We start from the raw sequence: 12,303 nt of genomic DNA, 5'->3' as shown, positions 1-12,303 counted from the left end.
CCTGCTAGAGCAGCTGGGTGAATGGAGGGCAAGGCTTAGTGGTTTGATGTAAGCTGGCTTCCAGAAGTTAAGACTCTTACCCAGTTGAGAGCACTCCTTGGGCTGTAAATCAGGCGTGACCGCCCTGAAAAGATGGCCGAACCATGGTAAATGCCAGCACTTTCCAGGCTTTGGAGACCCCTTCATGGCCCGGTGCTATTCTAACATCCAGCAGAACCCAGAATGGGGTGCCCAAGATAAAGGTGTGCTCCATACAAGGAGTGCAATTGGTAACATGTGAAAAGTTCATGGTTCCATGTTTCTATTCCTGGCTTTGATAGAGTGGTCATTCCCATCTCCCCATGACATAACCACAGAACAGGAACAAGACACGGGCACTGGCATTGTGAATAGCTTGAGAACTTGAGCTTCTGCAAATAAGAAAATCACAGGTGAACACACCACAGAGGGAGGCGGTGTTTCACATGTGGGGAGCTATTAGTCACTTCTTCTGACTTTTCTGAGCAACAGTCTCTGATTCATCCGTGATAATGGGACCAATTAACTTCAGCTTTGGAGCAGATGGTTACCACACACTTTAAAATCAGATGTCTTTTTGCTCATCACCCCACGACATTTCGATGAAAGAAAACAAAACGTGACAATTCTCCAACAGAAAGATGAGGGGATTCTTGCCCTAAATGTGACCCTGTGACTCCTTTTCATATCACTGGAGTGCACCCTCCCCACCTGGGCCCTCGGATGTCCCCTCTCTGGGCATCGCTGTGCCTTGCACGTGCTTCTGTGAGAGCTCCTGCCACGGGACTGCGGTATTGCCTTTACGTCCTTTGCTCTGGGGCAGGGGCCTTGTGTTCCTCATCTTGGTTGTCCCTGATAATACTGGCGGTTGACATAGTTTGAGATGATTTTCACTTGCAAATCTATGTTGAAATGTGATCCCCAGTGTTGGAGGGGGACCTGGCGGGAGGGGTTTGGGTCATGGGGTTGGATTCGTCATGAGTGGTGGGTGCCATCCTCGCAGTAACGAGTTCTCGTTCTACTGCTTCCCATGGGATGACGGTTAAAGAGTCCGGCACCTCCTCCTCTCTTGCTCCCCTTCTCATCATATGACACATCTGCTTCCTCTTCCCCTTCTGCCAGGACTGGAAGCTTCCTGAAGCCCTCACCAGAAGCAGATGCTGGCCCCATGCTTCTTGTACAGCCTGCAGAACTGTGAGCCAAATAAACCTGTTTTCTTTAAAAATTACGTGGTCTCAGGTATCCCTTTAGAGCAATGCAAATGGGCTATGACAATAAGGTTTGACACACCATAGGTGCTCAATCAACGTTTACTAAATGAATGAATAATTGTAATGCTTGACAAGATAACTTACTATTTGGCCACAATTTAAATTATTTATAGCAAAAAGTTTAAGGAAGAAAAATAAGAAATACCACTCTATGAAAATAAAAAATGAGTAGAGGAGGCCATTTACTTGATGTTGAGTATGCAACCAGCCCCGTGCACACCTGACCTCAGTTCATCTTCACGGCAGCCCTTCAAGGTGGGCTGCTTCATCACTGCGTCACAGAGGAGAGCCTGACGCCCCCTCAGGGGGCTGCACAGGAACCACGCTGTGACCACCACGCTGCGATGTGAACCCTGGCCTCTGTCCCTCCCACACTCTGGCCCAGGCCCTGTGTTCAGGGCTGCCCAATGCTGCACCCCGCCCACAAAGGAACATGATATTTCCAGGCTTGCCTACAGGGATTTCAGAGCTGCGACTCTGCCTGACGGACGGGTGGAGGAAGCTCAGCAAGCTCCAAGCACAGCAAGGATCGGAAAGCAAATTTGGTAACTAGCAATGGGAGGAGCTGCCTTTGCAAGCAAGGAATGGTCCCAGGTAGCTAGGAGACCAATGGAAGCCTCACGAGATGGAGGGCAAGAGTGTAAAAGCTGGAGGAAAGAGATGACTCACAGCAGCCGATGGTGAGATCTATAAGGAGAAGGGGAAGGAAAGCCACTTCCTGACCTTTCTCTGCATCAAGCCCAGTGCAGCATGGCTTCCCTGAGAACCTTGGCCTCGCAGTCAAACCCAGTGGTCGGTTTCCAGTGCACACTGACTTACTGGCATATTTGGCACCACCCATTGCTCCCTTCTTGAAACACTTTCCACCCTGGAGGTCAGGGTCACTATCCACTGCTGGTTCGCCCTGTTTCCCAGGCCCACACATTCCCAGTCTCCTCTGCTGGCTCCTGTTCCTGAGCCCTCAATACTGCAGTGCCCCAGCCTGATTCTTTGGACGGCTTCTGTTTTCTGTCCATGCTCCAGACAAGTGTGTCCAACTCATGCTCACCACTGCATGGAGCCAGGCTGGGGGCATGGTGCACCGCAGGGTCCTACGAGGAGCTCACTCCATCCACAGGTCTCACCTTAGGGCACTAACTCCACATCCACATTCACAGCTCAGAGCTCTCTGTGACTCCAGACCCTCACGTTCATCTGGACAGCAACTTTACAAGTCTCACTACAGTCTCAGGCTTTGCCTGACGGTGCTGGCTTCTTCTTCGCCCCCACCTCGATCTTGCCCTTCCTCCAGGGGTCTCCATCTCCTCAGGCACCATTATCTACCCACATGTTCAGGGCAACATTCTTAGGGCCATGCTGGACTCCTCCCTGCCTGCCATAGCCCCAGCCCTCCATCGTCATGGCCTGCAGGTCTACCTTCAAAACGTACCCCACAGCCGTGTCTCTCTACTGCCCCTCACCTGCACTACCACCCCCACGACTCTGCCAGCCGCCTCTCCCTGCCCTGGTCTGCAGCAGCCGCCTCTTCCTCCTCTTCTAGCTTCTTCTCTTACCACCCCATAGTCCATGCTCGAGCAGCCAGAATCCGTCAGATGTGAATTAAGACGCACCAGCTCCCTGCTCAAAACCCTCCAGGGGCTGTGTGTCTAGCTACAGTGAAGCCCAAAGGACTTATGAGGCTCCCTAGGGCCCCGCTCCCATTCTCCTGCCCTCCTTTTCAAATCCTCTCGCCCTCGCTCCACCAGTTCAGGTGATACCAGCTTCCTTAAATATGCCAAGACTTTGACGCTAGACTCCCCCCGTCAGGAAAGCCGGGCACGCACATGTCTGTTGCTGCCTCCCTCCCTGTCCTCCAGCGGCATCCTGGGACTCCCTCAACTTCCTTCCTAACCTCCCCAGGGCAGCTGCTGAGGCCCCACCTCATTTTCATGCTCCCCTTGCTCACTGGCTTTCTTCCACTGGAATTTCACCTCCCTAAGGGCAGGGGTTTCATCTGCCTGGAGTGTGGAGGTAACCCCAGACCTGGATGGGGCATTTTGTGGGCATTCAACACAGGCTGACACTGGGTCAATCTGTCTCCATTTCGCCGCCGTTACACATCTCTGACTTCCAGAGGGAAGAAAGTGAGGCTCAAGCCGGTCCAGTGACGTGGCCAAGCTCCCCGTGGTGATTCGGGCCCCTGGCCAGGGTTGGGCTGACTCGGAAGTCTGCCAGCCTCCTCTGTAGCTTACAATTCCCTGGCAGGTTCCCCAGCAGATTCCCCTCAATCCAATTATCCTCCCCTGGAGCACAACTCAAAGGTGTGTCTAGAGATTTCTCAACATCTGTGTTTCCACTTCCCATGTATGCAGTGACTCCTGCATTATACACAAAATGCCTCTGCCCTCTGCCCCCAGACACACTGAAGAACCACACCATCTCACCCGCATGGTGCTGAGCTGCTGCCAGAGGCAGCAGATGAAACTTCCCAAGCCCAGAGACCCGGGTCTCTGAGCCATCTCCTGTATAAATGCAGCAGGATCAGCTGATGGCAAAAGCAGTGGTTGGTTTCTTGCCTTCTTAATGGCAGGCTAGTCATTAGAAAACAAAAGGTGTTTCCCTTCCTCTCTCAGGAGGTCAGCTGGTTTTAGGTTCAGAAGATCTCGCCCTTCTGTTGCCCTGAGACTGTCATGGGGTGGGAGTGGGTTGAGCTCTCCAGGGTTTGAAGGCTTCGGAAGACCAGTCTCCCAGATCTGTGGGTTTTATGGGAGTTCAGACTGGCACTCCACTTGACATGGAGGCCTCAGAAATATATGGGGCTGCTTATGTGGCTCGGGAGGCCAGGCAGATACCACGCAGGGCTCCAGGAGAGTGGAATCAGGCCCCAGGATGGACAGCTGGACCGTGGGCAATGTTAACTGAGTGAAGGCCATTGTTTGCCAATTTTCAGAACCACCTGAGCCCTTGGTTCATGTTCTGTCCCAAGGGAAAAGGAAGTCCTCCATCCAAAGTCTTATGACAGAGATAATGTTTCCTGCCAAGCACAGCTAGAACTGTCCCTTAAACAAATGGATTGTTTTTTTACTCAATAATTTTTTGACATCTGTATTTCAATCTCTCATATATTCAGTAAAATAATATTGCATATAAACAGTTTATTCATAAAGATTCTAAGCACTAAGCTATTAGAAAGAGACATTTACCCTTTGTACCCAGCAACACTGAGCAGCTTTCTTGGATGGCCATTTCATGATGGAAACATGGACAGTGACATGGTGGAAACATGGCCATGGGAGCAGAACCTGGCCGTGGGGTGGAAGGTGCAGGAGCTGCCAGTGCTTTCCAGTGACCAAACTCCTCACCCAGATGGGGTGGGGGCTGTGGGAGACCCATTTAACACCAGCCAGCTGAGGGTCTTCACGTGAGTCTGAGCATAGCAGGGTACTGAGAAATGACCTAGTCTAAGACCTCATTTGAGAGCAGAGGAAAGGAGTTTGGAGGAGACAGATGGATGGCGGGTGGGGTCAGGTTCACGCTATCACCCAGCCCAGGGACTGCTTCACGCCACGGAGGGAGCACACACACAGCTGTCTGTGTACCTCTGTTATTTTTATTTTTTTTCTATTTTTTTGGGGGGGGAGGGTCAGGGTCTTGCTTTGTTACCCAGGTTGGAGTGCAGTGGTGTGATCATGGCTCACTGCAGCCCTGACTGCCAGGACTCAAGAGATTCTCCCACCTCAGCCTCCTGAGTAGCTGGGACCACAGGCGTGCACCACCATGCTTGGCTAATCTGTTTTATTATGTGTAGAGATGGGGTCTTACTATGTTGCTCAAGCTGGTCTTAGACTTCTGGGCTCAAGTGATTCTCCTGCCTTGGCCTCCCAAAGTGCTAGGATTACAGGCGTGAGCCACCACACCTAGCCACTTTCGTTATTTTTCAGCACGAGGGACGAGGAAGACATGTTGGCTACTAGGACTCCTGTCCCAGGCAGACCCCTGATCTTCAGGTGCTAATTGCACCACAAGCACCTTTGACCACTCCCTGAAGCGTGAGACCCACTTCCTCAAGGCCTCCTGTGAGTGTAGGCTGTGAGCGGAGGCTTCTCCACTGCTGGATGGGAGCCTGAGCCTCCTGCCTTCACTGACCTCTGCTTCCACTTGGTTCTCTTCGTGGTGCCCAACATAAACAGTGGGCTGTTCATAACTTAACATCTTAACTCACTAAGTTTGGGGTTTTAAAAGGTTTTCTCAAGACCGGATGAAGTCAGAGTCTCATCTTAAAATGTTAGTCTGGAAGGTAAAATATAAGTGACAAAAATGAATACACAAAATATGGAAAAAAAGAACAGAAAAGACGTTTAAAATAAGCGAAGGCTTTTGCTAAGCATGGTGGGGCTCCAGGAGAAGGTAACATGGTGGGCTCTACCTACGACCTTGCACGAGACTGCGCTTCCCGCGAAGCACAGTACTCAGCTGCTACAGTCACCCGAGCTGTCAGCCGTCGTCAGTGCTGAGCTGTGTAAAGGCCTGCGCCGCCGGAGCATTCAACAGGCGGCAACCCATGACACTTGTTTCTTTCTTAACAAATACTAATTTCTGCTTCTCTATGAAGAGTGAGCCTTTTCCATGGAAAATGTCTTATCTGAATTAGTCATATAGAAGCGTCTTTAAGATAGCCGGCCCCCACAGCGAGTGGTTTACGTTATTGCTCATCTAGCTGAATTGTTTTATGTTTGCTGAATCTTGCTGAGGTAAGACAGAGCGAGGCTGTGGGTGCCAGTCCCTGGGTTGCTTGTGATGGCTGTGAAGAAGCTGAGATAACAATTTCTCTGCAGTCACAACATGAGATCCAGCGATTGGGAATGCAGAGCCTGTTCTAATGGCAAGCCTGCCATTGGTGAGGTTTCTGTGAGTCCTGTGGCGGCAACCTGACCGCAAGCCTGCCCAACACAAATAAGCCCCAGTAAGCACCATCGCGTCCTTTGTCTAAATGCATCTTGTGCCTTCCCTCTTGAAAGTGGTAGATGACGACAGCCCTGGGCAAACAATGACAAGCAATGGCATGAACGCAGGTGTACACGTGTACACAGAAGCCAGGTCTGGTAAAACGTCCCGGCACATTGACTTTCTAGATGTTTCCCATTGGCCCCACAGATCTACTGTCTATCCTTCTCCATGCTGCTGTGTATGCAGAGGGTGACCTGCGGGGACCACATCAGTGAGCTCCCTGCAGTCTGCCCTTCTGCCATTAAGAAGCACTGGTCAGAACCTGGATGGTGGAGGAAGAGTATGGTCAGAGTATTTATTTCCCCAGCATCTTCTCTCTCCCGGACGCCACACCTCCTGCCAGTGGCTATCTCCATCAGCCACTCTCATCCCTTGTCTTTTTGCCAGGTCCTATGGTAGTCCCAGGAATAGTAGTATCTTTCACTGGTGTCCTTAAATCCTGCCCACTCCTTGGAAAGCAGTCCCTTTATGGAGTCCTTTTATCTCACAGTTTTGTGCTGCCTTTTCTTTCCTACCAGGGTCCTGATTGGTCCATCCACCAATATCAGAATCATACCAACCTATAGGTACTTCTCTTCTGTCTTCTTCTGAAACTCTAGAAAGTGCTTAGTAATTTTATTGGGTCTTGGCTGAGGGCCAAGAGAAGCTCTACTCCCTAACAGCACATTGCTGGCTGCAGCCCTAAACTCCTGGATGACACATCTGGGGATGTCTCCATGGACCAAGCCTTGGAAGTGGAGGCTCCACTCCACAGTGGACATGAAGAGCTGGCTGAAGGCTGGGTCAGCACTGGAAGGAGATGCTTCCCCACCCCAGCAGGAGCAGGGCTTCCCACTGACAAGACATGCTCCATGTGCACCATCAGCCCGTGCAGGCAGGCGGGGCCCCCGCTGGCAGGAGCGTGGTGGGCCTGAGGAGACAGCCGTAGCATCTTCCACATGCGTGCCTCAGAAACACCCAGATATGTGATTTTGCAATGTTTATGATGTGAATGATCATGAGTGAAACTGGCATTGCTTTGTCTCAGGAAGAACCTAAATCTGTTTTAGACTTTTGTTTTGGACTCATTATTTTCTCCTTAAACATTCCAAAGAAGAGAGCTTGTCTTGCTTCTTGAATGCTTTCTTCATTGGGATGTTAGGGTGGTGAGGAAACCCTAAGGAGAGGGAAGGAGACTGAGGTCAGGTTTCATTGCTTCCTTCCTTAACCTGGAAGCTGGAGGAGGCTGTGCAGGCAGGGAACCGACAGCTAAGGAAGGAACACGTCAGTCAGTACCCCAAAGTGTTGCCGGGTCAGCAGTCTCCTCATCTTTGCAGATCGGGAAACTGAGGCTCAGAGAGATCACCTGACTTGCCCAAGTCCACAGGAAGTGGCGGGTCTCCTGTTTTCTCTAAAGCCCACGGTCTTTCCTATCTTTCGTTCAACACCCACGGAGGAGTTGTCTGGGGAGAGAGAGAAGCAAGGCAAAGAAGCATAGGTTCTCCTTAGAGGAGGACTGGGATTTAGGAGCAAGGGGAAAAACTCAAGAGGTTTCAGCACCACCTGGTTATCGGTCCCTCTATCCAGCCTATGCTGGCGAGAACACCGTCGGCCCGTAGAGCAGGAGGTGCAGTGCAGCACCTAGAATCCTAACTGAAAACTGCCCAGCATCTGAGAACATGTGCCCTTCTCTTGCTCATAGAGTAGGTTAGGCCGGCTCACCATTCACCAAACCTAAAGGGCGCGGGCCTGTCGGCAGGGGACACTCACCTGCCTGCTCCAGGGGCAACTCACCTGCCTGCTCCAGAGCCACCATCGTTGCCTGCTCGATCAAGTCCCGCTCGATGAAGCTCCTGAAATCCTCACTGTACACGCTCAGGTCTGGCAACTGGAATGTGTAGATGGGCATCTCCAGGGGGAACTGCTCGTTGTTGCATTCACTTGCCACGTGGGACCGGGCCAGGGAGACGATGGCTGAGCTGGCGTGGGAAATCCCCCGGGAAAGTCGCTTTTCTGCAGGGGGAGAAGGGAAGACAGCCGCGAGGGCTGAATGGGTGTAGCTGTGGCTGTGTGTGTACATAGTGTGTACATAAACACATACTGCGCACACACAATACACACACACAGGTACACATCCATGGACACATGCCACACATATTCACATACCAAACACACACCAATACACATGTGCACACATATGAACACACCATACATGTTCACACATATATACATGTGCACACACTTATAAGCAGAGCTATACATGTGCATACACATACTGCACACATACACACACATAAATACACACACATGAATACAAAAGTATACACAGGAACATATGCATGCCTACACTAGACACATATACACGGCACATCCACTTGCATACATACATGCACATATACTACATAGCATATGCATACATGCATGCACACACACATACATACAGATACTAGGCACATATACTACACACATACACACATGCCCACGTACATACACTACAGACTGTATAAATACTATACACATGTACACATATAGATGTATTTGCACATACTACATACACACAGCACACATACACAGGACACACAGTGCACATACATGTACAACATGCACAAACTATGCATACACACATGTACGCATACATGTGTGCACACACATACACATGCACACCCATATTCTCTCTGTACCAGCCCTTCTATCCTACAAGCCTGTTCTATCCTGCAGGCCTTCCTGCTGCTGCATTAATCACCATCACCCGGTATGTGGCACGTATTCACAAGAGTCAGGAAAGCACTTAGTAAGTGGGGAGCTGCAAGCCCACGGTACAGCTGCACATCAGCACTGTCAAAGAGCACCAGGCTTGTTCTTGGGTCTGCAGTTATATCTAACTCGAGTCCACTGAGCTGTCCTCTCCCAGGACTAAATGGTACAAGGGAGACCTCTCTTTGTCTCGATGCATTTATGCACTTAATGCAAGAAACAGTCATTCAGGCATCCACAGCGGCTCAGGTTTTAAGACAGGCTGCTTTACTAAAGTTACGCTGATAAATGCCTCCTACATGGCCCTCCCAGGACACACAATATGAAGTCAGTCCATGTGTTTCTCTTCCGTCTGGCTATTCTTTTGCCACAGCACTCTAAAAAGTAATGCTCTCCTCTGGCTTTATTCTTCTTGGGCTTTTCAGCCAGGGAATGAGAAATGCAGTGTGGGATTTCTCTAAGGTACAATATGTTACCATGTTAGGAAGTCGATTACCTAGAAAGTAGATGTATCCTCTTGGTGCTGCAAAAGCACACTTGTTTTTCTAAGCTCTGTGTTCTAATGACTAACAATGAACATAAAACAAGAATGTTTAAATATATGTTAGGAATAGGTTATCTTTTTTCATAGTCAGTGTTCAGTAAGGAGAAGTTTTTCTAGCAAGGCGGGCAGATCTTTCATTTTTCGCAGGAAAGCACGGTCTCTGGTGTTTCCTTCAAAAACCTGCTGCTGTGCTGCCTAAGTTAAGTCTAAATAAGGATTGTCTAAGCCCTGTGGCAAGTTCCTGAGGCTATTCCCTGAGGTCCCAAGGACTCCCACTGTCCCCCAGTTCAGCCTGCCCACTGGTGAGGTCTGTGCTCCTGCAATGCCCCTCTGAGGTCCAGCTGACCAGCACACCACGGTCACACGGAAAATCCAGCCCCAGCCTTCACCCGGAACAGCAGCGTCCTCCTTCCCCACTTGCAAGAGCACTGGACAGAAATGGCATTCATGGAGTTTTGTTAAAACAGACCAAAAAGCATAGGCTTTTCGATCCTGTGGCAAGTTAGTTTTAAACCCAAAGTGAGTTCCCAGAAGGTTCACGTATTTTCCCATTAAAATGAATACAGAGTCACAGAAACAGACTATATTTCACAATGGGTGGTTTAGATTCACCTTCAGTTTCACTCTGAGACCAACAGGATTAAGTTCTTTGTATTTTGAGGAAAGGTAGAGACAGAAGTTAAGCCACACAGGCAGATAGAAAGAAGAGGGAGGGAGCGTGGGGTGTGCGGGCCCAGCTTGGGGGGTGGGGGACGGCCCATTGCTTCCCACACTGCTTCAGGTACTTGAGTGCAGGAGCAGCGGATGCTTGTGTCTTTCTACCTTGTGCGAGCCATGCTGAGGCCGCTCATCTTGCCACATACTACCTTTTTTGCATCCGGGAAAGAAGGAGCTGCCCCAGTTTTGGGGAGCTGATGGAGAGGGACATCAGGCATTAGAGAATTGAGGTGCTATATGCACTGCAGTCGGTGGGACAGACAATCTCGAGGTTGTTCTCAACAGTGGGCACCTGCTGGTCAGGGGCACCCATGCTCCTCCTGGCCCATCAATCAGCACCGACATGAGACACTTCAAGGGCCTTGGAAACATGGTGATTCCTAGGACAACAGGATGCTGTTCTGTAGTTCTAAACATGAAATATTTGGAGTCTAAACGAAAAAAGTATTTTTGAACTAAAAATATTAATAGATTGTGCTGACGATCATATAATGAGGAATATATGCTCCTAATTCTAACATTTCCTGTGACACCCTAGGAATGCACATGTATCATCTCTCTCTCACACACACGCAGAGTCACAAACACACACACTCACATACTGATTCTTTAAATGTGAACTCAGTGATTCTGCTTTTGGATGTATAAATAAAATGTTTTACAGGAATTACCACGATCAAAGTTATGTCTCAGAAAAACACAGAAAGATTAAAAAACAAAACAGAACATAGTATAAGAATGTGCAGAATTTCCCTGCCACTGACAAAGGGGAGATGTATTGACTATAAATTCTTTTTTCATTTATTTTCCTTTTATTTTTAATTTTTACAGAGATGGGGTCTTGCTGTGTTGCCCAGTCTGGTCTCGAACACTTGGGCTCAGCGAGGATTACAGGAATGAGCCACTGCACCTGGCCCTGCGTTTCCTTATTTTCTTAGTTTTTGTTGCTCTGGCACCTGGGACCTCCCTGACTGGGGAGAGGCTGCCCCTCCCAGGTGAACCGATGTTAGAGATGGCAAAGGTCTTGCCCGGCAGCATGCCTCTCCTATGCAGAGCCGCCAATCCAGAATCTACACTCCCAACCACCCTCTCCAGCTGGCTCTTACTCTCCAGGAGGCAACGTTCCTTTGCCCTAAGCACTTCAGGCCAGGTATCAGGCAGCCGGAGACAGGTCCTTTGCCCCTGAGCTGGCTGCAGTTACGCACACTAGCTGGGGTAGGGGCTGCTCCCCCTGCTCTGCCTTCCCATAGACACCATCACGAAGGCTTTGGTCCGTGCTTCCCCTCACTCCTTCCGCCGCACGACCCGTGCCTCCCAGTGTGGCCCTGCATGCTGTCCTTGGCCTCCTGTTTCTACCTTCACGACAATAATTTCTGTGTTTGCGTGTCTTATGATACCTGATTAAAACGGATCCTGGGTACATTTTAAAACAAGTGGACAAAACTTTTCCTAAAGGGTGAGAGAGAAATATTTCAGGCTTTGTGAGCCATGCAGTCTCAACTACTCACCTCTGTCTTTGCGGCACTAAAGCTGCTGAAGACTGCACATACATGAGTGAGCGTGGGGGAGTTCCAATAAAACTTTACTTAGAAAACAGACCAGATTGGGCTGACAGGTCATTTTCTGGCCCCTGATTTAGAATATGAAATGTTCCATTTTCCGTTTTAGCACACTATGGTTTCAGGAAGAACTCAACTAAAGGAGACATAAATTCAATTCGGAAACTCTGTAATTCAATAGGAATCGATATGATTGCTCCCAAGCCTCAATTAATAGGATTATGCTGGGATAGAGTCCTATTTTTTTTTCTTAAATGGTATCTAAGAAAAGTCAGATCACAGTATGTAACAACTACACTTACTAGGCCCTGATTCTGCCAACCTCTCTGGTAGCAGACAGGAGGGTCCTTCTAGCCCCTGTACCAGGAGGATAAGATAATGAGTTGGCTTGTTTTCTGCCAGCTCAAAAGAGCAGGAACGGCCATGTGGCCATCTGTCTGGACTGCTGCTGCATGAAAGATACCAGGAGCCTTAA

The 12,303-nt window shown here is 49.6% G+C and overlaps 1 protein-coding gene across 1 annotated transcript in view; it reads right to left on the bottom strand.

The window, feature by feature from the left end:
- Positions 1–12,303, bottom strand: part of OTUD7A (OTU deubiquitinase 7A) — a 386,019-nt gene that overhangs the window by 82,807 nt on the left and 290,909 nt on the right. Inside the window, exon 6 of the mRNA XM_033190705.1 lies at positions 8,049–8,267. Coding sequence (XP_033046596.1) covers positions 8,049–8,267 — 219 coding nt within the window. The remainder of the gene's footprint in view (positions 1–8,048; positions 8,268–12,303) is intronic.

The sequence above is a fragment of the Trachypithecus francoisi genome, unplaced genomic scaffold (genome assembly GCF_009764315.1).
Source record: "Trachypithecus francoisi isolate TF-2019V2 unplaced genomic scaffold, Tfra_2.0 Lachesis_group3, whole genome shotgun sequence".
In the NCBI taxonomy this organism is placed as follows: Eukaryota; Metazoa; Chordata; class Mammalia; order Primates; family Cercopithecidae; genus Trachypithecus; species Trachypithecus francoisi.
Note: the sequence above shows the minus strand (reverse complement) of the source record. Positions and strands in the feature narration are given on the sequence as shown.